This window comes from Populus nigra, chromosome 9, assembly GCF_951802175.1.
Source record: "Populus nigra chromosome 9, ddPopNigr1.1, whole genome shotgun sequence".
Classification (NCBI taxonomy): domain Eukaryota; kingdom Viridiplantae; phylum Streptophyta; class Magnoliopsida; order Malpighiales; family Salicaceae; genus Populus; species Populus nigra.
In genome coordinates, this window is record NC_084860.1 from 3,523,460 (window position 1) to 3,548,309 (window position 24,850).

The 24,850-nt window shown below is 33.6% G+C and overlaps 2 protein-coding genes across 7 annotated transcripts; one reads left to right on the top strand and one right to left on the bottom strand.

Moving 5' to 3' along the window:
* Positions 1–6,861: 6,861 nt before the first annotated feature.
* On the top strand, positions 6,862–17,957 carry LOC133703505 (helicase-like transcription factor CHR28). Of its 6 annotated transcripts, none has more exons than XM_062128079.1 (12): positions 6,862–7,375; positions 7,677–7,734; positions 7,822–8,205; positions 8,330–9,543; positions 10,104–10,175; positions 11,316–11,393; positions 11,493–12,405; positions 13,500–13,630; positions 13,791–14,012; positions 15,211–15,798; positions 15,915–16,124; positions 17,435–17,957. In XM_062128079.1, the coding sequence occupies exons 1-12, from the start codon at positions 7,226–7,228 to the stop codon at positions 17,537–17,539; spliced, it is 4,125 nt and encodes a 1,374-aa protein (XP_061984063.1). In that variant the 5' UTR covers positions 6,862–7,225; the 3' UTR covers positions 17,540–17,957. The 6 variants fall into 6 exon arrangements, with proteins under 6 accessions (XP_061984063.1, XP_061984064.1, XP_061984062.1 ...); XM_062128080.1 differs by having other exon boundaries at positions 7,683–7,734; XM_062128078.1 differs by having other exon boundaries at positions 6,863–7,375; positions 7,647–7,734.
* A 664-nt stretch (positions 17,958–18,621) lies between these two features.
* LOC133703506 (caffeoylshikimate esterase) lies at positions 18,622–19,838 on the bottom strand. Its single transcript, XM_062128085.1, has one exon. The coding sequence runs from the start codon at positions 19,762–19,764 to the stop codon at positions 18,793–18,795; it is 972 nt and encodes a 323-aa protein (XP_061984069.1). The 5' UTR covers positions 19,765–19,838; the 3' UTR covers positions 18,622–18,792.
* Between the last annotated feature and the right edge of the window lie 5,012 nt (positions 19,839–24,850).

A 24,850-nucleotide genomic window follows, 5' to 3' on the forward strand; every position in this document is an offset into this window, starting at 1 on the left:
ATTAATTATTATTATTTTAATTTCTTCATCTTGTAATTTTTTTTTATTTTTTAGATTTGATCTCTATTATTTTGATCACTATTTATTTTATTTGAGATAATTTATAAAATTATATTTTTTTCAATTTTATTCCATTCAACTTTTTAATTTGTAAGATTTGTTTCTTATTATTTTAATAAACTTGAAAAAAATAAAACATTAATAAGTTATTTTCCAGCTCATTTTTCATGACATAATCAAACACTGGAAAGTGTTTTCCAACTTATTTTATATTACACTACCAGACATCGAAAAATAATTCACTTTCCTGGAATTCATTTTCCTGAAATTCACTTTCTAAAATGAAACTAAATGAAACTATTTTCCAGCAAACAAACATAACTATATTATAAGCAAAGTCTCGTGATATAATTTAAAAAACAGGGGTTAGTTTGGATTGAAAATGATTTGTTTATATATATATATATATCTATAATGGCACAATGTTTTAATTTTGAGAAATACCGTCATAAAAAAAGACACTTATTATGTGTATATAATCATTTCAAAAAGATAGGAATCTTGCTTAAAATTCTATTTAGTATTATGGTTTAATTGTATTTTTGAAAAATTTTAATTTTTTAATTTTTGGTTTTTTATCATTTTAATGTCTTCATATTAAAAAAATAAAAAAAATATTTTAATATATTTTTAAACAAAATAATATTTTAAAAAATATCTATAATACAGTTATAAAAACAATTTTAAAACCAGAAGAATCATCTCGTGACATGGAGGGATGATCGTATAGTTATGTGGGTTTTCTCGTCTTCTCTCTTGGTCTATTTATCTTTTGGAAAAAGACCAAACATTCCACTTCTACAAGGTGCTATCCTCGTAACTTCTCACAAGACGCTTGCAATAATTTCTGGCTATCTTACAATAATTTATCGGTGCTTGTCGTTTTACGTCTATGACAACTAACGTATCCATGAAAGATGATCGAAGTGGCCAAAGACCTTTTTATTCTATCCCTAAATATTTATAAACACTAGGATATGGATGAATCACTTTAGAGCATCACTACTAGTCTTTTATAATTTCACATCGAATACTTCAAGCCACACTAATTCTTATATTAACGAAAAACCATTATATATTATAGTACAAAAAAATTAAAAAAAATCAATCCAAACAGACATAACTAGGTTGTTTAAGCCACGCCTGAATGGGTTGGCACACCCGATTGGATTGAACTCCTCACTTGCTCGGGTTGAACCAACCATCCAGTCTCTTTAGCACTCCAAGCGGGCTTGCCCCGAGCATGCGACCTAGTACGCAACACTCTGGGTCTTCTGATAATATTTTTTGAGCTTAACCCAATATCATGCATATAAGGTAAAGTTGCGAGTTTCAAGAAAGTTAATAAGGTAACAAACTACTCTCTTCAATGAATGTTATTATGATGCTTACCTTTTTTGTCAATAGCAACCTTTATCTCTCATTAATCACTCACAAGCATTAATCTTCTAACTAATAGCACAACGAGGCATGACAACCGATAACTTATTTTTCTCCACTTTTTTATGGGGTAATTGCAAAGAAAAGTAATAATTTTTTTTTTATTATACCATTTTCTATAAGGTAAGCTTACATAATTAAAATCTGTAAATATATTGGATAATCAAGTTATTAGAATTCACAAGTTCATTCAACAATACAAAACTTTATTAAGAATAGCATAGCAAATCACACAAAAGTTGCTCTTCCCTTGCTCTTGCTCATCTATCCATATTTTTTTTCTCTTACTCCTTGCATTATTCTCCCACTTAACATAGTTCTCTTTTCTTGTATTTACTAACTTAAACATTGAATAGTTTTTTATTTTGACAAGGGAATTGTTTTTGTAGGTGAGCATGAAAGTTGCCTCATCAACCTACCAAGCAGTGATAAGTCCAATTATCTCATCAACTCGTTAACCAAGTTAAAGATTCCACAACTTTATCAATATAATATTTTAAAAACATATATAAGAGAAAAAGATGACACTAGTTTGGATTTAAATTAACATACAAATTCTGGATGATAAATGAACTTATTTATTATATTATCATATATTGTTTTTGTTCGATTCAAAGCACCACTCTCTTTCTTAGAACCAAGTTTTAATTTTAAGAAATATAAATCATAGATACACACCACTTCAAGGGATACAAATCTTGCTTAAAACTTGAATGCGAAGAGAGATGGTAGCATTAGACAAGATATCCAGATTTCTAAACCATAAGAAGAACTCGTGACATGGATGGATGGAGCTAGCATCCAATAGTTTCGTGGATTTTCAGGTCCTCTAACAGTAATTCTTGGCTATCTTGCGATGATTTCAGATCAAATACATTAGGCCACATTAATTCTTGAATTGATGAAAAGTCTTTCTGTTTTTTTTTTTTCTAAATCTCATTTGTTTTTGTGTTTTAAAAATACTTTTGAAAAAATTTATTTATTTTTTATTTTTTTTGTTTTTATTTAATATTTTTTTGGTGTTTTAAATGATTTTAATGCAATAATATTAAAAATAATTTTTATAAAATAAAAAAAATATTATTTTAATATATTTTAATAGAATATCATTTTTTATGGTTTATAAAAATTAGAAATTACACGAGACTTTCCAAGTATTGGACCTGACAACCCCTCCCTGCGACTAAGAAGTTTCTAGCACAAGTGCCCTTGGAATAACTACTGTTGGATTAGGACCTGCTGCATGCAGTTGCCACGGTCGGCGATGAATCGAGCATTGGATGCTTCTTCTTTGATCACGACTACCAAACACAAGTTTGGCTGATTCCATACGAAAACTCCGAGGACACGGTTTTCTACATGTGAAGATTTTGATGTCGATTGTTTTTAATTTTTTTTTAAAATATGTTTTTTTATTTTTAAAATTAACGTATTAAAACAATTAAAAAAACACCTGAAAAAACAGCTAATTTGAGATGAAAAGATTAAATTTTTTTAAAAAAAAAACATGATGCAACAGCAAAGAGAATAAACAAGGATCGAAAACAAACTGAAATTTCTTGTTCTTTTTGGGCAGCAGATAAGAAACAGAAGGAGCATCTGCCTGCATGGAAAACAAGTCGATGAAATTCCCTTACAGGTTCCCCAACTTGGTACTTTCTTAGAAACGTGAATCACGAGGACTTTAATTTAAATTGCTTTCACATGTGGCATTGTTAGGAATCTTCGCCAACTAGAGTTTTCTTTTTCTACAAGCTCAGTGCGAGCACAGTTGTCAGCGGCGGTGACTCCGGAACTAAAATAGATTGGCATAAAGAATTAAAATAATTTTTGTTTAGAATTATATTAAAAAAATATATTTTTAATAAAAAAATAAAATTTAAAATTTAAAAGAACGTGATTTGCACCACGTTTCTAAATGGACTAAAAAATATTTGGTGTTGCTTTGTTTAAAATTTGAATTTTTCTTAATTAAATTTAATTTTTTAATATTTTGTATTGTTATAATGTAGTGATATTAAAAATATCATAAAAATATTTCGAAACACAATATCTAGCACACTTCTAAACAAACACGCTAAATCCATAGTTCATTGAATTATCATCAGGTTAGCCATGATTAATTATTTTATCTAAAACAATATTATTTTAGAATTTTTTATTTTTTAGAGTTAATCCAATTTTATTTAAGCTGACCAAATCAAAGTCAAATCCATTAAAGAACCTAAATCTAGCTAAATCAATATTCAGATTGGTTTAAAATAAAACCTAACCAGTCGAATTAATCTACTACACCGGTGAGTATAATAACTATGATTATCCAAAATAATAATAATAATAACTATGATTATATGTTGCGTGTATCTTACCTCCCATGTAAAGGCAAGCCTTGACGTTCCCATCCACGATTCCATTCCCCCGCCATTTTCGATCTATTTTATTCATAGATTGGGGACTTTTAAGTTTTTTTTTACTAATTAAATCCTCTTTGCTTACCTTTATTTTAAAAAATTTATGTGTGGGAATCTTGAACCACTAAAATGAATCCTTACCAAACTCAAGACAAAGACATCCTTAATTTTAGAGAGTTTTATAATCACATTACTTTACTCATTTTACTTCATTACGACACTGCGAGTAAGGTTGAGAAAAAAAGAGTAAAGATTTATTTTCTATACTTTGGATTCCCAGGCAAAAGCTTGTCAGGAGAGATGTTTCGGAAACTTATTTTAGTTAATAAATCCTTATTTTCTCACTGTCGAGACTAAAAGATATGGTCTGTGATGGAACCTAAGAGTGCACCTGGAACGAGTTTACTTCTTTTTTTTTTTTTTTTTTTTTTTTTTGATTATCGTGGGTGTCCGGGCCAGCTTGCGCGCACCTCGACTAATCCCACGGGTCCTGAAGTTAACGACCATGTAAGCCTCCAGTGGCCATCATATGAGCAGCCATAGGGTTTGAACCTGAGACCTAAGAGGGAGCAAACCCCTTAGTCCCAAGCTCTTACCACTAGGCCACCACCTAGAACCTGGAACGAGTTTACTTGTTTGGAAGTATTGTTGTGATTGTTTTTTAAAGTGTTTTTTATTTAAAAATATATTAAAATAATATTTTTTTTATTTTTAAAAATTATTTTTGAGTGCTGCACATCAAAACGATTTAAAATATAAAAAAAATAATTTTTAGCAAAAATAAAATTGATTTTTTTAGAAATACGGGTTGAACTGCGTTTCCAAACGCTCACTAAATTCATAACAAGCAAGTTATTCTTCTATCAAAATAATTTCTTTTATATAACCATAAAAAAAAGTTATTTAAATTGTCAAATAGCTTTTGCTTCTTGTACTATCTATAATTGTGTTTCAAATTTTATTTTTTATTTTTTTATTAACATGAGTGATCGGACCAACTTACGCGCACCTTAACTATAAAAATTAAAATAACATATTTTTATTCATGAAAACTTTTTTCATTCATTTTGTATGCAAAATCCATCTCATATCAGTTAATTTTAAATGAATATATATTCTTTTAAAACACAGCTAAAAATGTCATTTTTTAAACTATAATCACAAAATCTGTCACATTGCTAAAGAGACACTTAGAAACATTGTTATTGTTAAGAAATATATTTATTTTGTTTTATTCATTAAATATATAATAATATTTTTAGCTTGACCTATATATAATTTATTTATATTTAAATTTAAAGAAGAGCTTTGGAATAAAATAATCCATGAAACTCTAGTCTTCTTCTCTTTTATTTTTGTATTGTTTTTATTTAATTTTGGATTTTTAACTTTAACATATGTATAGCTGTTTTCGCTTAAATTTTAAATTTTTTTACTAAAAAGTATTTTTTTATCTTTTTAAATCGTTTTAATTTACTTATATTAAAAATAATTTTTAAAAAATAAAAAATATTATTTTAATATATTTATAAATATAAAACAATTTAAATTATAACCTGTAACAATCTCAATAGTAATATTCTAAAATAAACAACTGGATTTGATTTTCATGAGGGCACATTCCAGGCAATGCAATGATGAGAACTCTTCCGTGTACCCAATCGGGCTCTCTAGTAGCTCGTCAATTATTCATTAGACAGGATGTGCAAATTTTCTTGTGTTCTACGAAATATGACACCTCGCATTTTCTTTTAATCAATGTTCATTTCAGATCAATTGCTAATATTTCTCTTCAAAGTTAAATTAAATTAAACCTTGAATATTAGTGAGGGTGTATTATTATTTATAACTGTTCATTGTACTTAGTGTTCGCACGTTCATATTTTACTGTCCATTCGGTCCACAATTTTTTTTTATTTTTCTGGTTTTTATGAACATTATAGTAGCTTTTTTTGTGATATTTTTTATTTTAGTAAGTTTTTTTCTGTTGCTTTATTTCAAATTATTTTTATATTTTTATTTAACTATATAGCAATAAGATTATTATTTTTTTGCAATAAAAGTCATTATTTCAACAATTTTTTTTTTAATCATAAAAGCAAGAATCTCATCCAACAAGAATACAGAATTGATTATTATCTAATAAAATAATATCTAAAATATAATTTTTCTTGTTCAATTATAATTAACTCGGATCAAACATAGAGGGAAAAAATCATAAAAAACATACAAAAAGAACACATCATAATATATATATATCTATATATATATATATTATCATATCGACCCAATAATTTAAACTGTTAAAGGGGGGCATTTTTGGAGTGATTTCAAAGCTTTCAATCCGTGTCAAATTCCCTTCTCCTGATTAAATTAATGTATTTGTATGATGATTTATTGCTTGTGTTAATAATGTTGTGATGTGAGTTTGTGATTTTGGTGTGTGTTAATTCATGAAATTGTGATGAATTAATATTTATATATATAAAATAATAGCGGATAATATTCTAATTTGTGAAAATAAGAGAAAAAAAATTTAATCCCTTTTTTTTATGGGTTTCGACAAAAAAAAAATAAAATAAAATAAAATCAGAAAGATAAATTTTGATTAATAGTTGTGATGAATTTTTAGTTCTGAAATTTAATCATGACCTTGCTAAATGTAACTTTTGAGTGTCATGTTGTCGATTTCCTTGTATTAAATTAACTAGAGGGACGAGATCAAACAATTAACCATCCCCGAGCAGCGCGATCCCCGTCGAATGTGAAAACGACCAACCAAACGAGAATAACCAACCCAAAGCCACCGTCACGCCTTCACCTTCCCATCCCCAGCTAACACGCAATAAGTAATAAAACTTGACCATTATTGATTTATTTCTATCACCAAAAACAAAATATTATTATTAAAAAAAAAAAAAACAAAAACAAAGAAAAAGTCGTTAACCTACGCACCGCCCCCACCTCAAACCTTCGGCTCCCTATATTTTAAACCCGCGCCACTTGCATTCTTCACGAGATTTCCTTCAACTTTTTTTTTTTATTCTATTCTATTCTACACATTTTTATCTTCTTTTCATTCTTTCCGTTTCGGATCATGAAAAAGTCCACAAACCACAACACACGCCATAAAAACACAAAAACCCCAAACCCGAAACTTCGCTGTAATTTCCCCCCCCTCTCTCTCAAAAACAGTTACAACTTGGATTTGGATTTGGATTTGGATTTCTCCTTTAAAAAGAATTGAATTGAATTCTATTCACTGTTAGGGTTTTTTCCTTTTGTTTTTGTAAGTTGTGTTGACGATCATTATAATGGCGGGCGGGAGCACGAGGAGTATGATGCCAGGTGGTGAAATCATGGCCGTTGGTGATGGTAATACTGGAGATGGAGAGGAGGAGGACTTGTCAATTGATGTCGGCTTGTTTTATACTATTCTCGAAGAAGAACTACGTGCTTCTCCGGTAAGTTTCGATAACCGGCGTTGGTTTTGAACGCCTCGGGTTTGCATGGGAATACGGTGATGTCTTCGATGAGAGGTTAAGTTGAACTGGATTTTAGGTTTCTTAGAATTTTAACTGGTTTTCTGCTCGAATTTCATGTTATATCATTAATTAATTGAACGTGAAATAGTCTTAATTCTTCACTCGAGGGGAAAAAAAAAAACAGAGGGATGCTTTTGCTGTTTTTCCCTTTTTTTAGTATTTTTTTTTTAATTTTAATGTGAAATTGCAGAGTGGTAAAGGGGATATTTTGGTTGAGAAGTTGCAGGCTGAGCCAGTGCCGGATACCGGAAATGGCGGAATCTGGCATTTACAAAGTGGTAATAGATTGAAACGCAATAATCCTTGGAATGTTATGTTGGTTGTCTGTAGATTGTAATTAATTTGCTTGTTCGAATACTGTTTAGGGTCTCAGATGATAGAAGGGGCAGATGGAGGGGATGGATCTGTGGATTATGTCGCGAACTCTATACACCACCCAGAAGGTTCAGATGCTAGGTTAGGTCATTTGGGTGGTTCTTTTGATTATGCAGGGAAACAAATGAGCTCTTCAATGCATGCTTACTCTGGAAGTAATAGAGAGTTTTGTTTACCGTTTCAAGAGGATCAAGGAACAATGAGGGATGGAGTGTTGAAATCAGAGATAGCCAGTTGCAGTACAGCATCTACTACTTTTGCTGATGGAGTGTCTAGCTGTATTGCAGATCATGCACGTGGTTTGAATTTAAATCCTCTTTTGGATGAAAATGGAAACCAATTGAGGCATGTGGAAGGGAACTTCAAATCCACAGGCATGTAAACTCTCTCCCACTTTTGCTTTTGTATTGTGTGTTTGATGATGTGCATTTGGGAGGTTGATTTAGATCATTGTGATTTATGATTGGAGTTCTGATTTATGTTTCCTGATAATTGCAGATGCTTCACATGGTTCTTGGATGGACAGTTCGGATGAGAAGTTTGGATCTGGTGATGCATTCGTTAAGAATAGCTTAGAAATCCTAGAACCTGAAAATGACATTGATAGATCCATGGACATGCAGTTGATGAATACAGATGTTTTTTCACATGATATGATTTCTCCCAAGTCTGATGTCTGGCATTATCCTGATTTTCATACTGAATTCAGCAATAATCATTCAGCAATGCAATTTGGCATGAACGAATATGATACGCATTATACTGATTCTCCACAATGCGATTTTTCCAGTGCTTTTAATTTTGGATTATCGCACAACAATCAAGAAATTAATGATTTTCAACCTGAGAGTGCATGCTCTGGATCAGAGACTTCGATGATGCCTTACTCTGATGTAAACATGATGAATGTTAAATATGAAGGTATCGACTATATGCCACCAATCAGTGGAAATTTTTCATCAAGTGCTGAAGATGGACTTTTTAATGACAAGGCATCAGTTATGCAATCCAGTTATATTCAGTTAGGCATCAGTGGGGACCAAACAGTTCGTGTAGGTGATGAAAAAACTGATGGGTCGGCTGTGTGTAGGAACATGACATGGCAGTCTGGTGGAGTTACTGAAGCTCTCGACAGAAAGTGTTCCTGGAGTGATGGAAATGGTGCTTTTGTTGACAAAGACAAAAAACAGTCATCATCAGGTTTTTTATCGTCTGTGCAAAGTCAGAAGCATGTAATTTACACTAAGGATGAATGGGGTTGTGTGACCATTGGATCTTCAAGAGATCAAGTTGAGGGAGTTGTTGGTAGGTTTCCCCTGGACAGTGCATATTTGAATTTAAATGCTTCAGAGCAGTATTTTCCCTTTGCTCAGACATTCAATATAAGCAACAAGCAGTTGAGTTGTGGTAAGGATGAAGAACTGGGTATACCAATTCAGTCTAAGGCCTTGGGTTCTCATCTTTCAATAGTCAGCCCTGAATCAATTGAGAGTAATTCATCTGGAAGCAAATCCCATGTTGATGATGATCCTGATATATGTATTCTTGATGATATCAGTCAACCTGCTTGCTCAAACCAATCTTTTGCTTCTATAAAGCCCCCAGTTCCTTTGCAACGACCTACATATAATGATTCACCTCATCGTTCTGCAGTAGAAGGCACAAGGTTCAGGGCCAATGATGAGCGCCTTGTACTTCGAGTTGCACTGCAGGTCAGTATTGTGAGCTGGGAATCTACCTGCGTTGTTATGCTAAAACCAAAATTTTGATTATCAATGCTTTCTGAATTCAAAAGAAATTGGAGCTTAATTAAATACAGAATTTGGAATGCGTTGGAGCTGGAGTCCAATTTACTTTCTGGTCAGGTGTCATCGCATTGATCTGAGATTTCCAGTCTCTCTGCCTGAAATATTTTGTTGGGATGCTGAAAGGCTGTCACACTCACAGACACATTCTCACCAAATGACTTGACAATAAGCATATGAGTGCAATGTGCAGGCATTTGCTCACATATTAGCGGGGACATAATTTTTATTTCCTTTATTGAGAACTTGTCCTCCCTAGAAAATATTTCAACTGAAAAAATAAAAAAAGTTGTGATTGCCATTGAAATTCAACTGATTTTCTCATGTGTGAGAAGAGACATAGTCCTGCCATCTTGCATAAATACCTCACTGTTTTCTGTATTTGGAAATTAAAGAGCTTCATGATTCCATGATTCTTATATCATGACTAGCATTACGAGTATTTGACATGACTAATTTTATGGCAGGATCTTGCTCAACCAGAGTTTGAAGCTGTTCCACCCGATGGTGTTTTGGCAGTTCCTCTCTTGAGACATCAGGTTTGGAATCTTTCTTTTCTTCCTTATGCAGGCTGATCTGTAGCTATGAGTTGATGACTGTATAAGATGCACAGAATCTGATAAGTGGCATATCAATCAATCTTGCATGGCAATCTCAGAACACTTTGAGCTCATCATGACTTGTGAATCCAGCATTACTGCAGTGTAACTTGTAAGTATAACAAAAAGAAAACAAAGATAAATAAATAAGGCTGTAACAAAATAAACAAAGATAAAATTACTGCATTGTAACTTGTAAGTTTAACAAAAAGAAAACAAAGATAAATAAATAAGGCTATAACAAAATAAACAAAGATAAAAGTAGTACTGTTGATGCTTTAGATGCATCATGAAGTCAATATGTATCATGGAACTGATTTCTATCAGCAGTCTGTCAAAGTTTGAATTTCCTCTCAATAATTCTGAACATATGGAACTAGTTTTCCACTCCAGACTATCTCTTTGCAGTCACCAGATGTGGATCAACTAGAAGCTTAGAATATCTTTGATCTCCTATATGCCCACAAGCAATTAACTGTAATGTTCCTCTTCAGTAGCAAGGCAAAATGCCTACAGAGAGGCACGTGAAGATGGATTTTTCAAGTTGCCCACAATGTGTCTTGAGTTGTGTTATGCTTTTGTTCATGTTAATCCATACAAACAAAATAAATTTCTAATCCATACAAACAGAATAAATTTCAAGTTTGTACCAGTGGAAAAAAAATTACATTTTGAAGTGGATTTCTCCTCGACACCAAGATTCTTTGCGTGGGGTGTTGTGTTTCAATGCAATGAGAGAGATTTAAGTTCAGTCTGACTTGTATAGTTATCTGAAATCAACTGAGATTGGCAAAGCTCACTTTGAAGTGGATTTTTATGGTGGCTTTTAGCAATCTGAAAGCAACTGGCATTGGCTAACTGCATTTGAAGTGAATTCTTACTTTTACAGTGTTTGTTTCTTGTTATATGCTCTCTATTTCTGATGTTCTGCATTTTGTTACTCTACTTCTAAGATGGGGTTTGAGGACTATATATGGATTCCCCTTGGTGTTCTCATGGCCGAGTGTGCTTTTTATGGGCTTATGGATATGCATGATTATGTATTATTATCCCATTGATGTCCAATGATTTCCTGTGTAGCGAATTGCGTTGTCATGGATGGTTCAGAAGGAAACCTCTAGCTTGCACTGTTCTGGAGGAATTCTTGCAGATGATCAGGTAGATTTTGTTACTAAAGACACTTGATGGTTCTAACATTGAGAACCCCCCCACCCTTTTTTTTGTGGCTTGGTGATTTATGCAATCATTTTCTCACAGGGGCTGGGAAAGACTGTGTCAACCATTGCTCTTATACTCAAGGAAAGAGCTCCTTCTCATCGAGCGGATGCTGTGGCTGTTAAGAAAGAAGAGCGTGAAACCTTAAATTTGGATGATGATGATGATGGAGTTACTGAGATTGACAGAATGAAGAAAGGTGCCGATGGTTCTCAAGTTACATCAAATCATAGTTCAACAAAGAGCCTGAACTCTTCTGGGCAATCCAAGGGAAGGCCAACTGCTGGAACTCTCATTGTTTGCCCCACAAGTGTCCTGCGGCAGTGGGATGATGAATTGCGTAAGAAGGTAACCACTGAAGCCAATCTCTCGGTTCTAGTATACCATGGAAGCAATCGAACAAAGGATCCTTCAGAGCTGGCAAAGTATGATGTTGTCATTACAACATATTCAATTGTCAGCATGGAGGTCCCAAGGCAGCCTCTGGCTGATGAAGATGATGAAGAGAAACGAAGAATGGAAGGCGATGATGCTCCGCGCCTAGGATTTTCATACGATAAGAAAAGAAAAAATCCTCCTAGTTCTGGCAAAAAGGGTTCAAAGAATAAGAAAGGAATGGATAGTGCAATGCTTGAGTCCATTGCCCGGCCTCTTGCAAAGGTGGCATGGTTTAGGGTTGTCCTTGATGAAGCCCAGAGCATCAAGAATCACAGAACTCATGTGGCCAGGGCCTGTTGGGGTCTTCGGGCAAAACGCAGGTGGTGCTTGTCTGGTACCCCTATCCAAAATGCAATTGATGATCTCTATAGCTATTTCAGATTCCTCAGATATGACCCATATGCTGGCTACAAGCTATTCTGCTCAGCAATAAAGGTCCCAATTCAAAAGAATCCACAAAAAGGGTACAAAAAATTACAAGCTGTTTTGAAGACAGTAATGCTTCGTCGCACCAAAGGTAAGATTGTATGATTTTTCTGTGCACTAATTTTGTGTATTTGTTAGTCCATATGGTGAAATTCATTCTAGCTGGATTTTCGAAAGATCCTTAATTTGTTTTATTATGACTCTAAAAACCTCTAGGGCCTTCTACCCATCTCCTTTGTTGTAGAATTGAGATCCTTTGATATTTTTTCTCTATTCAAGGCTTGTTGCTTGGCTGGATGCTCTGATTATTTGTCCTGGTCTGAATGTTTTGTTTTTCTTCCAATTCATTGGGATTGCATCGGTAGTAGAGGAAGTTTTTTCACAGGTTTCAACTACTCTTTTCATTCTTTTCCTCTGTTGGCAAATTGATTAGTAGCGTATTTGTTAGTCCATATGGTGAAATTCATCCTGGCTGGATTTGCCAAAGATCCTTAATTTGGTTTATTATGACTGTAAAAACCTCCAGGACCTTCTACCTATCTCCTTTGTTGTAGAATTGAGATCCTTTGATATTTGTTCTCTATTCGAGGCTTGTTGCTTGGCTGGATGTTGCTTTATTTGTCCTGGTCTGAATGCTTTGTTTGTCTTCCAATTCATTGGGATTGCATCGGTAGTAGAGGAAGTTTTTTCACAGGTTTCAACTACTCTTTTCATTCTTTTCCTCTGTTGGCCAATTGATTAGTAGCGTATTAACTAGAAGCATTGGTCTCAACCAGGAATGTGGTTAAGAGTTCTTTCCATTTTTGCCATGAGGGTCCTGCTGTGGAGTGATCTAAAGGTTACATCTTCAGGATACACAAATGATTTAACCCTGTGATTAGTTGATGGATTTTAGTTACAAGAAACATATTCTATTGCTCAGTGCATGAACAAGCACTGTCTACTATGATTTTACTACTCACAGAGAACTTTTTTTAAGTCCGGCAATGCATAAACATATTAGTATCCTTTGATCTGTTTGAAAAATCTTACCTGCACAATTTCTGTCTTTGCATGCTCATCTATATGTTTTTTTTCTTGTCTGGTTTGTGTCATTTATATTGTAAATTGTAGCTAGCCTGTTGATGTCGTGCAACTTATTGCAGTTTCTTTTTGGACTCATCTGACGGCTATTTTGTGCTCTAGGCACTCTTCTTGACGGGGAACCAATTATTAACCTACCTCCCAGAGTAGTAGAACTAAAAAAAGTGGACTTTACAGAGGAAGAACGTGAATTCTACACCAGACTAGAAATTGATTCACGAGCTCAGTTTAAAGTATGAATTTACCAGAAGAGTAATTTAGAACTGATTTCAATTTTCTTTTTGAGAGAATTTAATCATATACCTGCTATGAAGCAAAAATGTTCAATTTCCGTACTCTCCTTTTATGTATGCATATCAAATAATTCTTTGAACTACTTCACTTGTTTGTCAGGAATATGCAGCTGCTGGAACTGTTAAACAAAATTATGTTAACATCTTGTTGATGCTGTTGCGTCTTCGACAAGCTTGTGATCATCCTCGTCTCGTCTCGGGTTTAGATTCAAGTTCTCTAGGTAGTTCCTCAGTTGAGATGGCAAAGAAGCTTCCTCGGGAGAAACAGTTATGCCTTCTAAATTGTTTAGAAGCATCTTTGGCAATCTGTGGCATATGCAGTGTATGTGGTTTTTTTTCTTGTGCTATTTCTGCTTGACTTATTTCTATGTTCTCTTATTTTTTCTGTATCTTTACTGGATTTGTTTCCTTTTGTTAACTTCATCAGTACATTTATATTGTGGATGCATATTGCACAAATAACTCATGCGCATATTAAAACACATTTATCATAATTTTCCCTTTCTGCATCCTGTTTTGTTCGTTTAAACATCAGCTAGTTCAATCAGTGAAGGGATCTGGAACATGATTTTAAGATATTGGATTCAGTTGCAATTGCTTTGTTTTGGATTTCCTGAAAAAAGATAGTCTTGAAGCTGCATATCTGTTACTTAAATGTATAATAAACAGGATCTTAGAATTCAAGCATTAATAATAGAGATGTTTGATTTGGTGTTTGATGTCTTTGATTCAGAAGGCTTCTTGTACTGGCTGAAGTCTGCAGGAGTTCGCAGATTTTGAGGGGAAAAGTTCCTTTCATAGTGGCTAGACCTACATATCATACCCACCATACCTAATTAATTCCCTCCTCAAAATAAGGCGATTGCTTTGTCTCAAAGTGCTCAATAGCTCTGTCTAGAACTTTCACAGTTATACATAGAATAGTTTCCAAATCCTTGGAAGCCTCTAGGATACTTTTTGGTATTTCCAACAGGAGTATTGTTTGGCTAGGAGTATAATTTCTTCTTTTATATAATAGTAATGCTGATATGTTTGTTAGGAAAGCAAACATTACTTGAAAAAATGCACTAGGCTTGCTGAAAAGCAACAAGAATCATGGTTGTCACTGCATGGCATTCAGAACCTGGTATTTCAAGAGATTGTTTAGATAAAAATAACCCAGCTGCAATATAACATAGCAAAAATGATAAAGTAACAGCTGTTTCTTCTTCAAAAACTAGTTATTTGAGGTACAGTTTGGTGCAACATCATTATAGGAGCTTCTAATCAAAGCTTGAGCGCACAATGCAGCCTTCCCCCGTGCCTGTACAAATTGTTGGACAGGGTTGCTGCTGCTAATATTTTCTTTATAATGCAGTGAATTAATTCTGTGTTATTTTATATTCTGGTTTTCTTTTATTATTTGTTAAACTGTTTTTCCATCTAGCAACTAGTTTGGGACTGAGGTATGGTGGTTGTATTTGTTAAACTTCTTGGTCAATTTTTTTTTTGTTTCTGACATCTTTGCTGATTTCATACAGGATCCACCTGAAGATGCTGTTGTTTCAGTATGTGGTCATGTATTCTGCAGACAGTGTATCTTTGAGCATCTTACTGGTGATGATAGCCAATGCCCCGTGTCAAACTGCAAAGTTCGACTGAATGTGTCTTCAGTGTTTTCCAAAGCTACATTAAACAGTTCTCTATCTGATGAGCCTGGTCAGGATTGTTCTGGTTCTGAGCTTGTTGCGGCAGTTAGCTCATCCTCTGACAACCGTCCCCATGATTCATCAAAAATTAGGGTAGCTCTTGAAGTCCTGCAATCGCTGACTAAGCCAAAAGATTGTTTGCCTACAGGCAATTTGTTAGAGAATTCTGTTGATGAAAATGTTGCTTGTTATGATACCTCATATGGTTCTAGAGATTCAGTTAAGGATGGAATGGATAAAAGATGCCTCCCAATTAAGGCTGTTGGGGAGAAAGCCATAGTTTTTTCCCAATGGACAGGAATGCTAGATTTGCTTGAAGCCTGTCTTAAAAATTCTTCCATTCAGTACAGAAGACTGGATGGAACAATGTCAGTTACTGCCCGAGATAAAGCTGTGAAGGATTTCAATACACTTCCGGAGGTTTGTGGGATTTTAACCATTTGAACTTCAAAGGTTTATGTATAATGTTTTTTAAATGCCCTCTCAAATGTTTCACGTGTTATATTACCCTGATGTTTGATTCCTTTGCACTACAGGTATCTGTTATGATTATGTCTTTGAAAGCAGCTAGTCTTGGACTGAACATGGTTGCAGCTTGCCATGTGTTGCTTCTGGACCTATGGTGGAATCCTACAACTGAAGATCAGGCAATTGATAGGGCACATCGTATTGGACAAACTCGTGCAGTTACAGTTTTGCGATTAACTGTAAAAAATACTGTTGAAGATCGTATATTAGCCCTCCAGGTACTGTGTTTTCTCTAAAATTTTGTGTTACTCAGTTCCTTAGCAATTGGCCACCACCATTCAAAGGTGCATGGCTTATCACTTCCTCCATCATAATTTGTTTAAATTGCCCTTCCATGGTTGATCATGCAATAGTTTTATTTAACAATTAAGAGCATGGAGATGATAGACGTGGTGCTGTCAATGATCTGTAAGAAATTTTTGGTTCCTCCCTTGCCATTGCTATTTGCTTCAGGTCCCATCAATTGATTGATATTACTGGTTTTGGTTCTTCCGTTGCCATGGGCAAATTAAGAACTAGTGTTTCTCATTTTGGGAGGCAAAGGGCATACATTTTGCACCTATAAGTCAATGGTTATTCAAAGGCTAACTGAATTCATTGATTGTTCAAAGGCTTATTAAGCTGTATACCATAGGTGTTCTTTGAAGTAGTGAGTGAAGCAAAAAAGGGAATGAGTTTGGGTATTAGGTGAAGGTGGTTCGACGAAGTTTTTCAAGTGACCATAATAACTCTAACAACTTTAAATAGCAGAGTAAGGGGAACAGAAAAAGGGAATGGGTTGTGGTATTAAATGAACTTGCCTTCAACAGTACTCAAGCCACCAACATAATGTTGGCAGAACAATTTGAACTGGGTGGACAAGTGATCAGGTTTTCTTTAATGGTCACTGTGTATACATGATGTTTGGATGAGCTCAAGACATCAAGCTCAGTGTGGTCGAGTGCATGTCTTAATGCATTGGTTTTAGCCAATAAAAGTGTCTGGGCTGAGAAAAAGGTGTTTGTTTTTGGACAAACTCGTGCTTAACATGATCAACAGGTTATGGATTTTGAGCCTAGTTTTTGGCCTGCAGTTGGAGCAACTCTTTGCAAAAGCAGCCTTTTGGATGCTTTGGCTGAAAGGATTTGAAGTGCTTTTGAGCTGCTTTGATTCTTGTAGTTCCTAACGTACCATAGAAACATTGGCTTGCTTTTAACCAAAGCATTTAAGGAGGTGTTTTTGCTTTGTAGTTAATTCAACCTAGTCATGTTCTGAAATTAATACTCAAATGCATTTCTGAACAATTTTCTGGTACGGTGTTTTGACAACACTAAAGGTCTGGCCAAAGTTTCGAAATGAAGAATAGTCTCATGATGTACCTTCAGTTTTGTTGCATACTCTAGTACGGTGTTTTTTTTTTCAATAAATGCATTTTCTAGTATTCACTAAGAGTTCATTATTGGACTATTGTTTTTAAAGTCTGTTTTGTTATATTTCTTTCGTTTTGAAATTTGTTGGTAAAACAAAAATACTTGGTTTGCTTTTGCAGCAAAAGAAGAGAGAGATGGTGGCATCTGCTTTTGGAGAGGATGAAAATGGTGGTCGTCAGACTCGCCTAACAGTGGATGACTTGAATTACCTATTTATGGTGTGAATATGGAGCTCAAATTTTTTTGCAGATGTTTCTTTCGGCAACCCAGAGATCACCTATAGGTTCTTTTTCAGCAACTCAGATATCTTTATGCTCCTAGCTGCTGCTTGCGGTTGCAGATGCATATTTTAGCCATTGCCTGACTAGTTTCAACAAGATGACAAAGGGATATAGGCCTTTTCTAACCAGTAGATACGTGCATAGTTGCAGTCGGTGATGATCCATTCTTTATACATATTTTTTTTGTCAGTCTAACAGTGGATCCTCTCGTTTAGTCGTCCATTACACTGGGATGCTACGTAGGTTTACATTAGTCTGATAGCAAGTGAAGATAGATTTCTATAGATATTGCTTGGATGTTTTTCATTTTTCCCCACCTGTAATTGATAAAAGGGGTTATTCTTTTTTCGGTTTTCCTTCACTACCTTTGCGCAGTTATTTTCATTGCATGGTTCTCCTTGTGGTGCAGAGATGACAAAATCTATCATCTCCTCGAAAGACCTGTCATTTGGCCCCATCATGTATTCAGCGTCTGACTGGCGTGCTGTATTTCAATTGCTTGCTTTAAAGGTTATTAGTTATTCTGAGATTTCATGCGTAGGAGCCGTCACAGGTGCCGCTTTTATTTTTTTGGTTAAAGAGCTTGTGTCTTGTCATTAGTACCGCCGTATACGAGAGCAATTTACAGATGAACTGTGACGAAAGAACATGCCCAATCTATGCTCAAGAAGGGAGAAGTCGATCTGCAAACAAGGAATTTGCACAAAAATTCTTTTCAAATGTGGCAATTAATATGTGGTGAAACAAAAATTAAATGTCGGAGCTTAACGGAAGCGTTGCTTTGTATTTTTAGGCTGTAAAGCGCATCGGAAGGGTTGCTAAAAGAAGTCACCACGATGACTTTGAGATCTGCATGTTCAAATCTCGGCGAGAACCGCTACTCATTACCGTTGATACTTGGAAAGAAGAACTTGATTGAAAATTAACACAATAAGATGTCTAAAACATGCATTCCGGCACAGGAGCTCAATACTTTATTGAAAATTAACACAATCCCTGGAAAGCTAATCAACATGAATAACACATTAGGATATAGAGACCGTGCATTTCAAGAAGCATAATTACACAACCAAAGTGTTAATTTTACCCAACATCAGCACAGGAACTCAACATGAATTCTAGAATAAATTTCCAAGTATAAAGTTCTTTAATTGAACAACCAACCAGCAGTAATAAAACATCCCAAAACGACAAACTTACAGACAGTTTCGCTTGCATCTACCATTCAACCAAGATATAATATCTTGCCGAACAATTTCAACATTCTCATCAGTTTCTCCAAAAAGCAAAGAATGCACCATTCCATCATAAATCTTTATCGTCTTGTCTTCGCTTTTTGCCTCCTCATACAAACTTTCGCTCACTTTTGGATCAGTGACAACATCCATGCTACCATGTAATACAATAAATGGAATGGTAACATTTCTCAAATTTTGACTCAAATAATCAGTAACCCTTAGAAGCTCGACAACAGTTCCCAATCTTGGTTTCCCCCTATATCTCATTGGGTTCATTTCTGCAATCGGCACTTTTCTCTCCACTTTGATTGACTTGTGCAGAATGCTAGCAGCTGGAACTATAGCTAAAGTAGGCAAAAATTTTGCCACCAATAATAGAATATCAGAAATTGGCCATCTGGGTTTTATATTATCAGAGATTTTGCACATGGGGGCGACCAAAACTGCACCGTCAAACCCTTTAGGGTTTGCTAAATGAATCAAGAGACAAATAGCACCGCCCATTGATTCACCATACAAAAAGAAAGGCAACCCATGAAACTGTGTGTCATTCTTGATGGAATCAAAGAAAGAAAGACAGTCTTGAACAACAAGATCAACATTGGGTACATAGCCCTTAAGGCCTTGAGACTTACCATGGCCTTCAATGTCAAGTCCAAAGCAGGCAAAACCCATCTGGGCTAGGAAGATAGCCGTGGACTGAAAAGTCCAGCTGATATCGTTTCCATAACCATGAACCATACACATAACGCCAAGTACAGGATCGGTGGAGATTGGAAGCCATGATCTTGTGAAAAGAGAGAGGCCTCTTGGTGATGTGTAAGATGACCGTGAAGCTTTGATCCCTTGTTGTTTGTAGTACTCATCCTCTGGGGTATTGCCCCAAAAGTGGACTTCTGTTTCACGGAGCTTGAGATTTTCATGCTCCATTTTTAGAGAAGACTTGGGATTTTTGGAGGGTTGTTCTTGTTCTTGGGAAGATAGATGTGGGTGATCTTGTCGTTGATTGGCTATTTTAATGTGGTTTTGACGTCTTTTTCCGCTTCGAGCATCTACAACGGTAAAGCTAAATGAATAATTAAAAATTAAAAATTAATATTTTAGTTTGTTTTTACTTGTCTTTTATACTCTAAGAATATCTTTAATAAAAGATGTTATTTTAAAAAGATGAATTGATAAAATAATATTTTGAATAGTATAAATATATATATTTTTATTATATATATTCTAATAAAAAAAAGTTATTTGAAGCTAATTTTATTAGAGTTGAATAAATAAGTGTTTTATTTTTTTAATGATTTTAATGTTATTTTTTTTTTCACATTACTAGATTTAATTGGTTTATTTTTTTGTTGGCCCCACTTTGTTAGTTTTAACTCTTTTGAGAGATATATAGGAATAACATTTGTAGGAAAAAAAAAGACATTTTAGTATTTTGTTTGGTTTTCTCCTTAGAGCATCTCCAATAGAGAAGCTAAATGGATAGCCAAAAATAAAAAAAACTAATATTTCTCCACATTTCTTTGCTTGTTTTTCCTCTTAGTTTTTTATTTTTGGCTATCCATTTAGCTTCTCTATTGGAGATGCTCTAAGAGCAGCTCCAACCGAGCAGTTAAATGAGAAGCCAAACGTCCTTGCCTTTTTTTTCTTCACTGTTTGCATTCCAATGGAGGAGCTAAACAAATAGCCAAAATGGCTATTTGTTTCCTTAACAGCCATTTCTACATTTAACTGTAGAAATGACCAAAATGATAGCTGTTGGCCAACGACTATTTTTATAGTCGTTGGCCAACAACTTTTTTTTTTTTTTAATATAGAAGAAATTTTCTATAAATACATGAAGAAAAAACTTGTAGTTTTAAATTTTTGTATTGTGCCTCACCCTTCTCTCAAATTTAAAAAAACAAGAATCAATTATTCTCCGGTTAATTATTAACATCGGTTGTGTTAATTAGCTGAAATTAAAAGGTATGCTTGTTTAAAAGCTTTTTCTATTTTCTTTTTTATATCTCTTGATTTTTTAGACCTTTTGTTGTTAATTTAATATTTGTGATTAGTTTTATTTATATAAATAAATTTTAAATTATATTTTTTAACTTTCATATTACTTCATTAATTTTATATTAATTTTATAAATTATTCATATTAATTATATAATTAATAACATCATAATTATATTATATATAAAATATCTAAATTATTTATATAATTATATTAAAATTAATTTAACATGAAATATATTAAAATATAAATGGCTTTTCTAAATAGCTTTTTATTATTGGAATGCACATAATTCAAAAAGCTATATTTACACTATTCAAAAAGCTGTTTTTCTTCATTTGACTCTTCAATATAGCATTTTTCATTGGAGATGCTCTAAGAGAAAAGCCAAACAATGCTAAAATGTCTTTTCTTTCCCACAAATGTTATTCCTACATATCTTTTAAAAGAGTTAAAACTAACAAAGTGAGGCCAACAAAAAAATAAGCCAATTAAATCTAGCCACGTGGAAAAAAAATAACATCAAAATCATTAAAAAAACACTTATTTATTCCACTTTAATATAATTAGCTTTTTAAATGGTTTTTTATTGGAATATGCACAGTAAAAAAAACTATATTTATACTATTCAACATATTTTACCTCTTAAAAATAATATTTTTTATTAAAGATATTTTTAGAGTATGAAAAACAATAAAAAAAAATTAAAATATTAATTTTTTATTTTTAACTACCCATTTAACTTCTACGTTGATGCTCTAGAGGGAAAAGAAGTCGAAACCACATTAAAATAGCCAATCAACGACAAGATCACCCACATCTATCTTCCCAAGAACAAGAACAACCCTCCAAAAATCCCAAGTCTTCTCTAAAAATGGAGCATGAAAATCTCAAGCCCCGTGAAACAGAAGTCCACTTTTGGGGCAAAACCCCAGAGGATGAGTACTACAAACAACAAGGGATCAAAGCTTCACGGTCATCTTACACATCACCAGGAGGCCTCTCTCTTTTCACAAGATCATGGCTCCCAATCTCCACCGATCCTGTACTTGGCGTTATGTGTATGGTTCATGGTTATGGAATAAAAAAGCTATATTTATACTATTTAAAATATTATTTTATTATTTTATCTTTTTAAAATAACATCTTTTATTATAGATGCGGTTAATGTTGGGGGGCTTTTACAGGTAGGTGGCTTACTTAGGGTTGGGCTGGCCCTGGTTTTGCCTAACTCAACTTGCAGGATTTCCTAATCTTCTTACCAAGCAGCGACGTTAGCGATCTCCTTACATTTATTTAGCTCCTGCTTTTGCAAAATCCTACCTTCATGTTCTCTGTGGATTCTTATGTTGCATACCTTACATCGACAAGTGTTCTGATAATGCAGTCGAGAGTATGGTTGGATGGTAAAACAAAATACGAAATTGATGCTTTTTTTTGTTGCATTCCTCTTCATGTTTCTGCAAAGTTAGAATATGATCAATTATTTTTACACAAAACATATCAAAATAATTGAAACTATTTTTACACAGAATAATTTTATCTCTTAAACTGTTTTGATATTAATGAATTTTTATTGTTTCAAAATAATAAAGAAAATGAAACATGCTTTCTCTGTCTTTACTATTCTCCTATATATATATATTTTTTTATCTTGAAACAATAATTAATAATTATTGAAAGGATAAATAGAGTAAGTAAGCCTTAGATTTCGTTTAGCATTGTAGGATGGTCCGATTTGAGATTTTTTTTAGGCTAACTATAACTTTAAGAGTTATTTGGTTTCATTACTTTGACTTATTTTTCATTTTACATTATGATAGAAAACTTAGAGTTTAAGAAAAACTATAATTTAATGTTTTGTTTTTCAAACCGCAACCTAAAAACTATCATAAAGCCAAATACACACTTATAAAGAGTCGGTAAAGAAGGTTTAAGCAATATATTGATGAAGGGTGGAGCAAGTGACGAACTATGATTTTGATAATTAAATCTATTTTGCGTATATATTTAAAATTCTAGCATGCATGTAGATAACTTTATAACATGCTTTGTTTTAATGACATCATATATAGAAAGAAAAGATATATGACATTGTTATTAGAATTGAAAATAGAGAAGGAATAAGTAGACGAATATAAAATGATGAGTAATTGGATTATGGTGAAGAAGTTTCAAGATGGTTTGATAACAAATATGTATGTTCAATTGTGTTTTTGATTGATGTCGACACTTGAAAATGTCAATTTATAGAGAAGACTCTAATGAGGTTTTGGTAGTTATGATAATAATAATAAACTTAAAATGGTTAGGATAATTAAGGATAATAACACACACACACACACTTATTTTTCAATGAATATGACATAAATTAAACTGAGGGTGTTACATATGGGGATGATCCTTTGACCATTCTAGATCTCGATTCAGATTTGAGGTTAGAGACAGGATCGTCCAGTGGATCCGATAGAAATCGAGTGTTTAGACTCTCTAACACTATTACCAAGAACTTGTGGACGACTCGAGTGCTTCGACCATTGGATGCTCACAATTGATTCCGAGTACTCAAACTTCGGAGTTTGCGGCGATGTTAGACCAGTATAGGTTTAGATGACCCATCTTAATGATAAATGTGAACAACTCACTACTGATTATGAAGAACTCTACCAATTAGAAATGGAGATGAGATCACAGATGGGTGGTTCATGTGCACCCTCTAATTGGCCCGACGACCCTGACAACGACCACCTCCTCCTTCAACGCCATCTCTATTTGATATTTATTGTATTTAAATGTAAAAATGTTTAAATCTATAATAAATATTTGATTTTTATATTAATTTATTTATATTAATTATTTTTCTACTTCTATTCAATATTTTTTTTAAAAACTATTTTTAAAATGTTACTGACAGGGTTACCAACAGAACAACTCCGCCGATATATTTCAGAGAGAGTTGGAAAAAAATCACTGCAAATACCATTGATGCTGTTAACTCATTGATGGAATTACAAATAGTATTTTATCGGTGATATGTTATATTTACTAATGGATATACTAGCGGACAAACAAAAACATCGAAGACATTACATATAGTTTTCTTGTTGGTGAAATGTTAAATTTACTGATGGAGATACCGATGAATTGAAGTTGGTAATTTTTTTTGGTGCACTTTGTCTGTTAGTAAATCTATCGGTATATTTATTACTGATGGATTTACCGACAGACCATGAATTACTGATAAGGGCAAAATATACATATGTTTTTATTCCTTGTACACTATGCTTTTTAATGTATTTTGAACTTATTTGAGTTGATTGTAAGTTATTTTTATGAGTTTAACATGCAGAAGAGACTTTGTGAATTAATCGTTAAAAGATAAGAAATTCTGCATTTTATGTTTTGGACTTAGCTTCTTGTGATAGGTTTTTTGCCAAGTTAGAGTTCCAGAATGAGAAGGTGAGCTTAATCTAAGTTGAAGTACACATGTCAAGCTTTCCAGGAAAGTATTATGGGCAAAAATCCGATCTCATTTGGACCTCGAATCAGCCCTGCAAACTCGGGCCAGAATTATATTTGCAGTAGGATTCTCTGCTTTCACACTAGATATTCAAATGGAAATATATTAAGCTTCTGATATTGAAATCAGGAGATTTAAAAACCTAAATTCATCTACACATACAGGACTATAACTTTCATGAAGGACTCAAAGTCAGATAAAATCATTTTGAAGGAAAGAATTCGGATGCAATCTGGTTGGTCGAAATGGGTCTCCTGATTTGATTCGGAAACTGACAATGCCGAGTATCCCAATACGACTAAGAGTCTGACATAAGAATAGTGGGTCTTAGGACCCAATAAAGGTTTAAATCAATCCTTTAACATGTCATGGATGAAATAATATAGTTGGGATGGTCGGATATTACAAGAAACCAAGTCAGAATCAAAGTCTAAATTGCAACAGAGTTGGTATTACAACAAAATTATGACAACAGTAGAATCAATTTTCAACACA

Coding starts and splice junctions, on each gene's coding strand:
- LOC133703505 (XM_062128078.1), top strand. CDS start 7,226: ATGGCGGGCGGGAGCACGAGGAGTATGATGCCAGGTGGTGAAATCATG. Junction 12,406..13,499: donor AATGCTTCGTCGCACCAAAG/GTAAGATTGTAT, acceptor TTTGTGCTCTAG/GCACTCTTCTTGACGGGGAA. Junction 14,013..15,210: donor CAATCTGTGGCATATGCAGT/GTATGTGGTTTT, acceptor GATTTCATACAG/GATCCACCTGAAGATGCTGT.
- LOC133703506 (XM_062128085.1), bottom strand. CDS start 19,764: ATGGAGCATGAAAATCTCAAGCTCCGTGAAACAGAAGTCCACTTTTGG.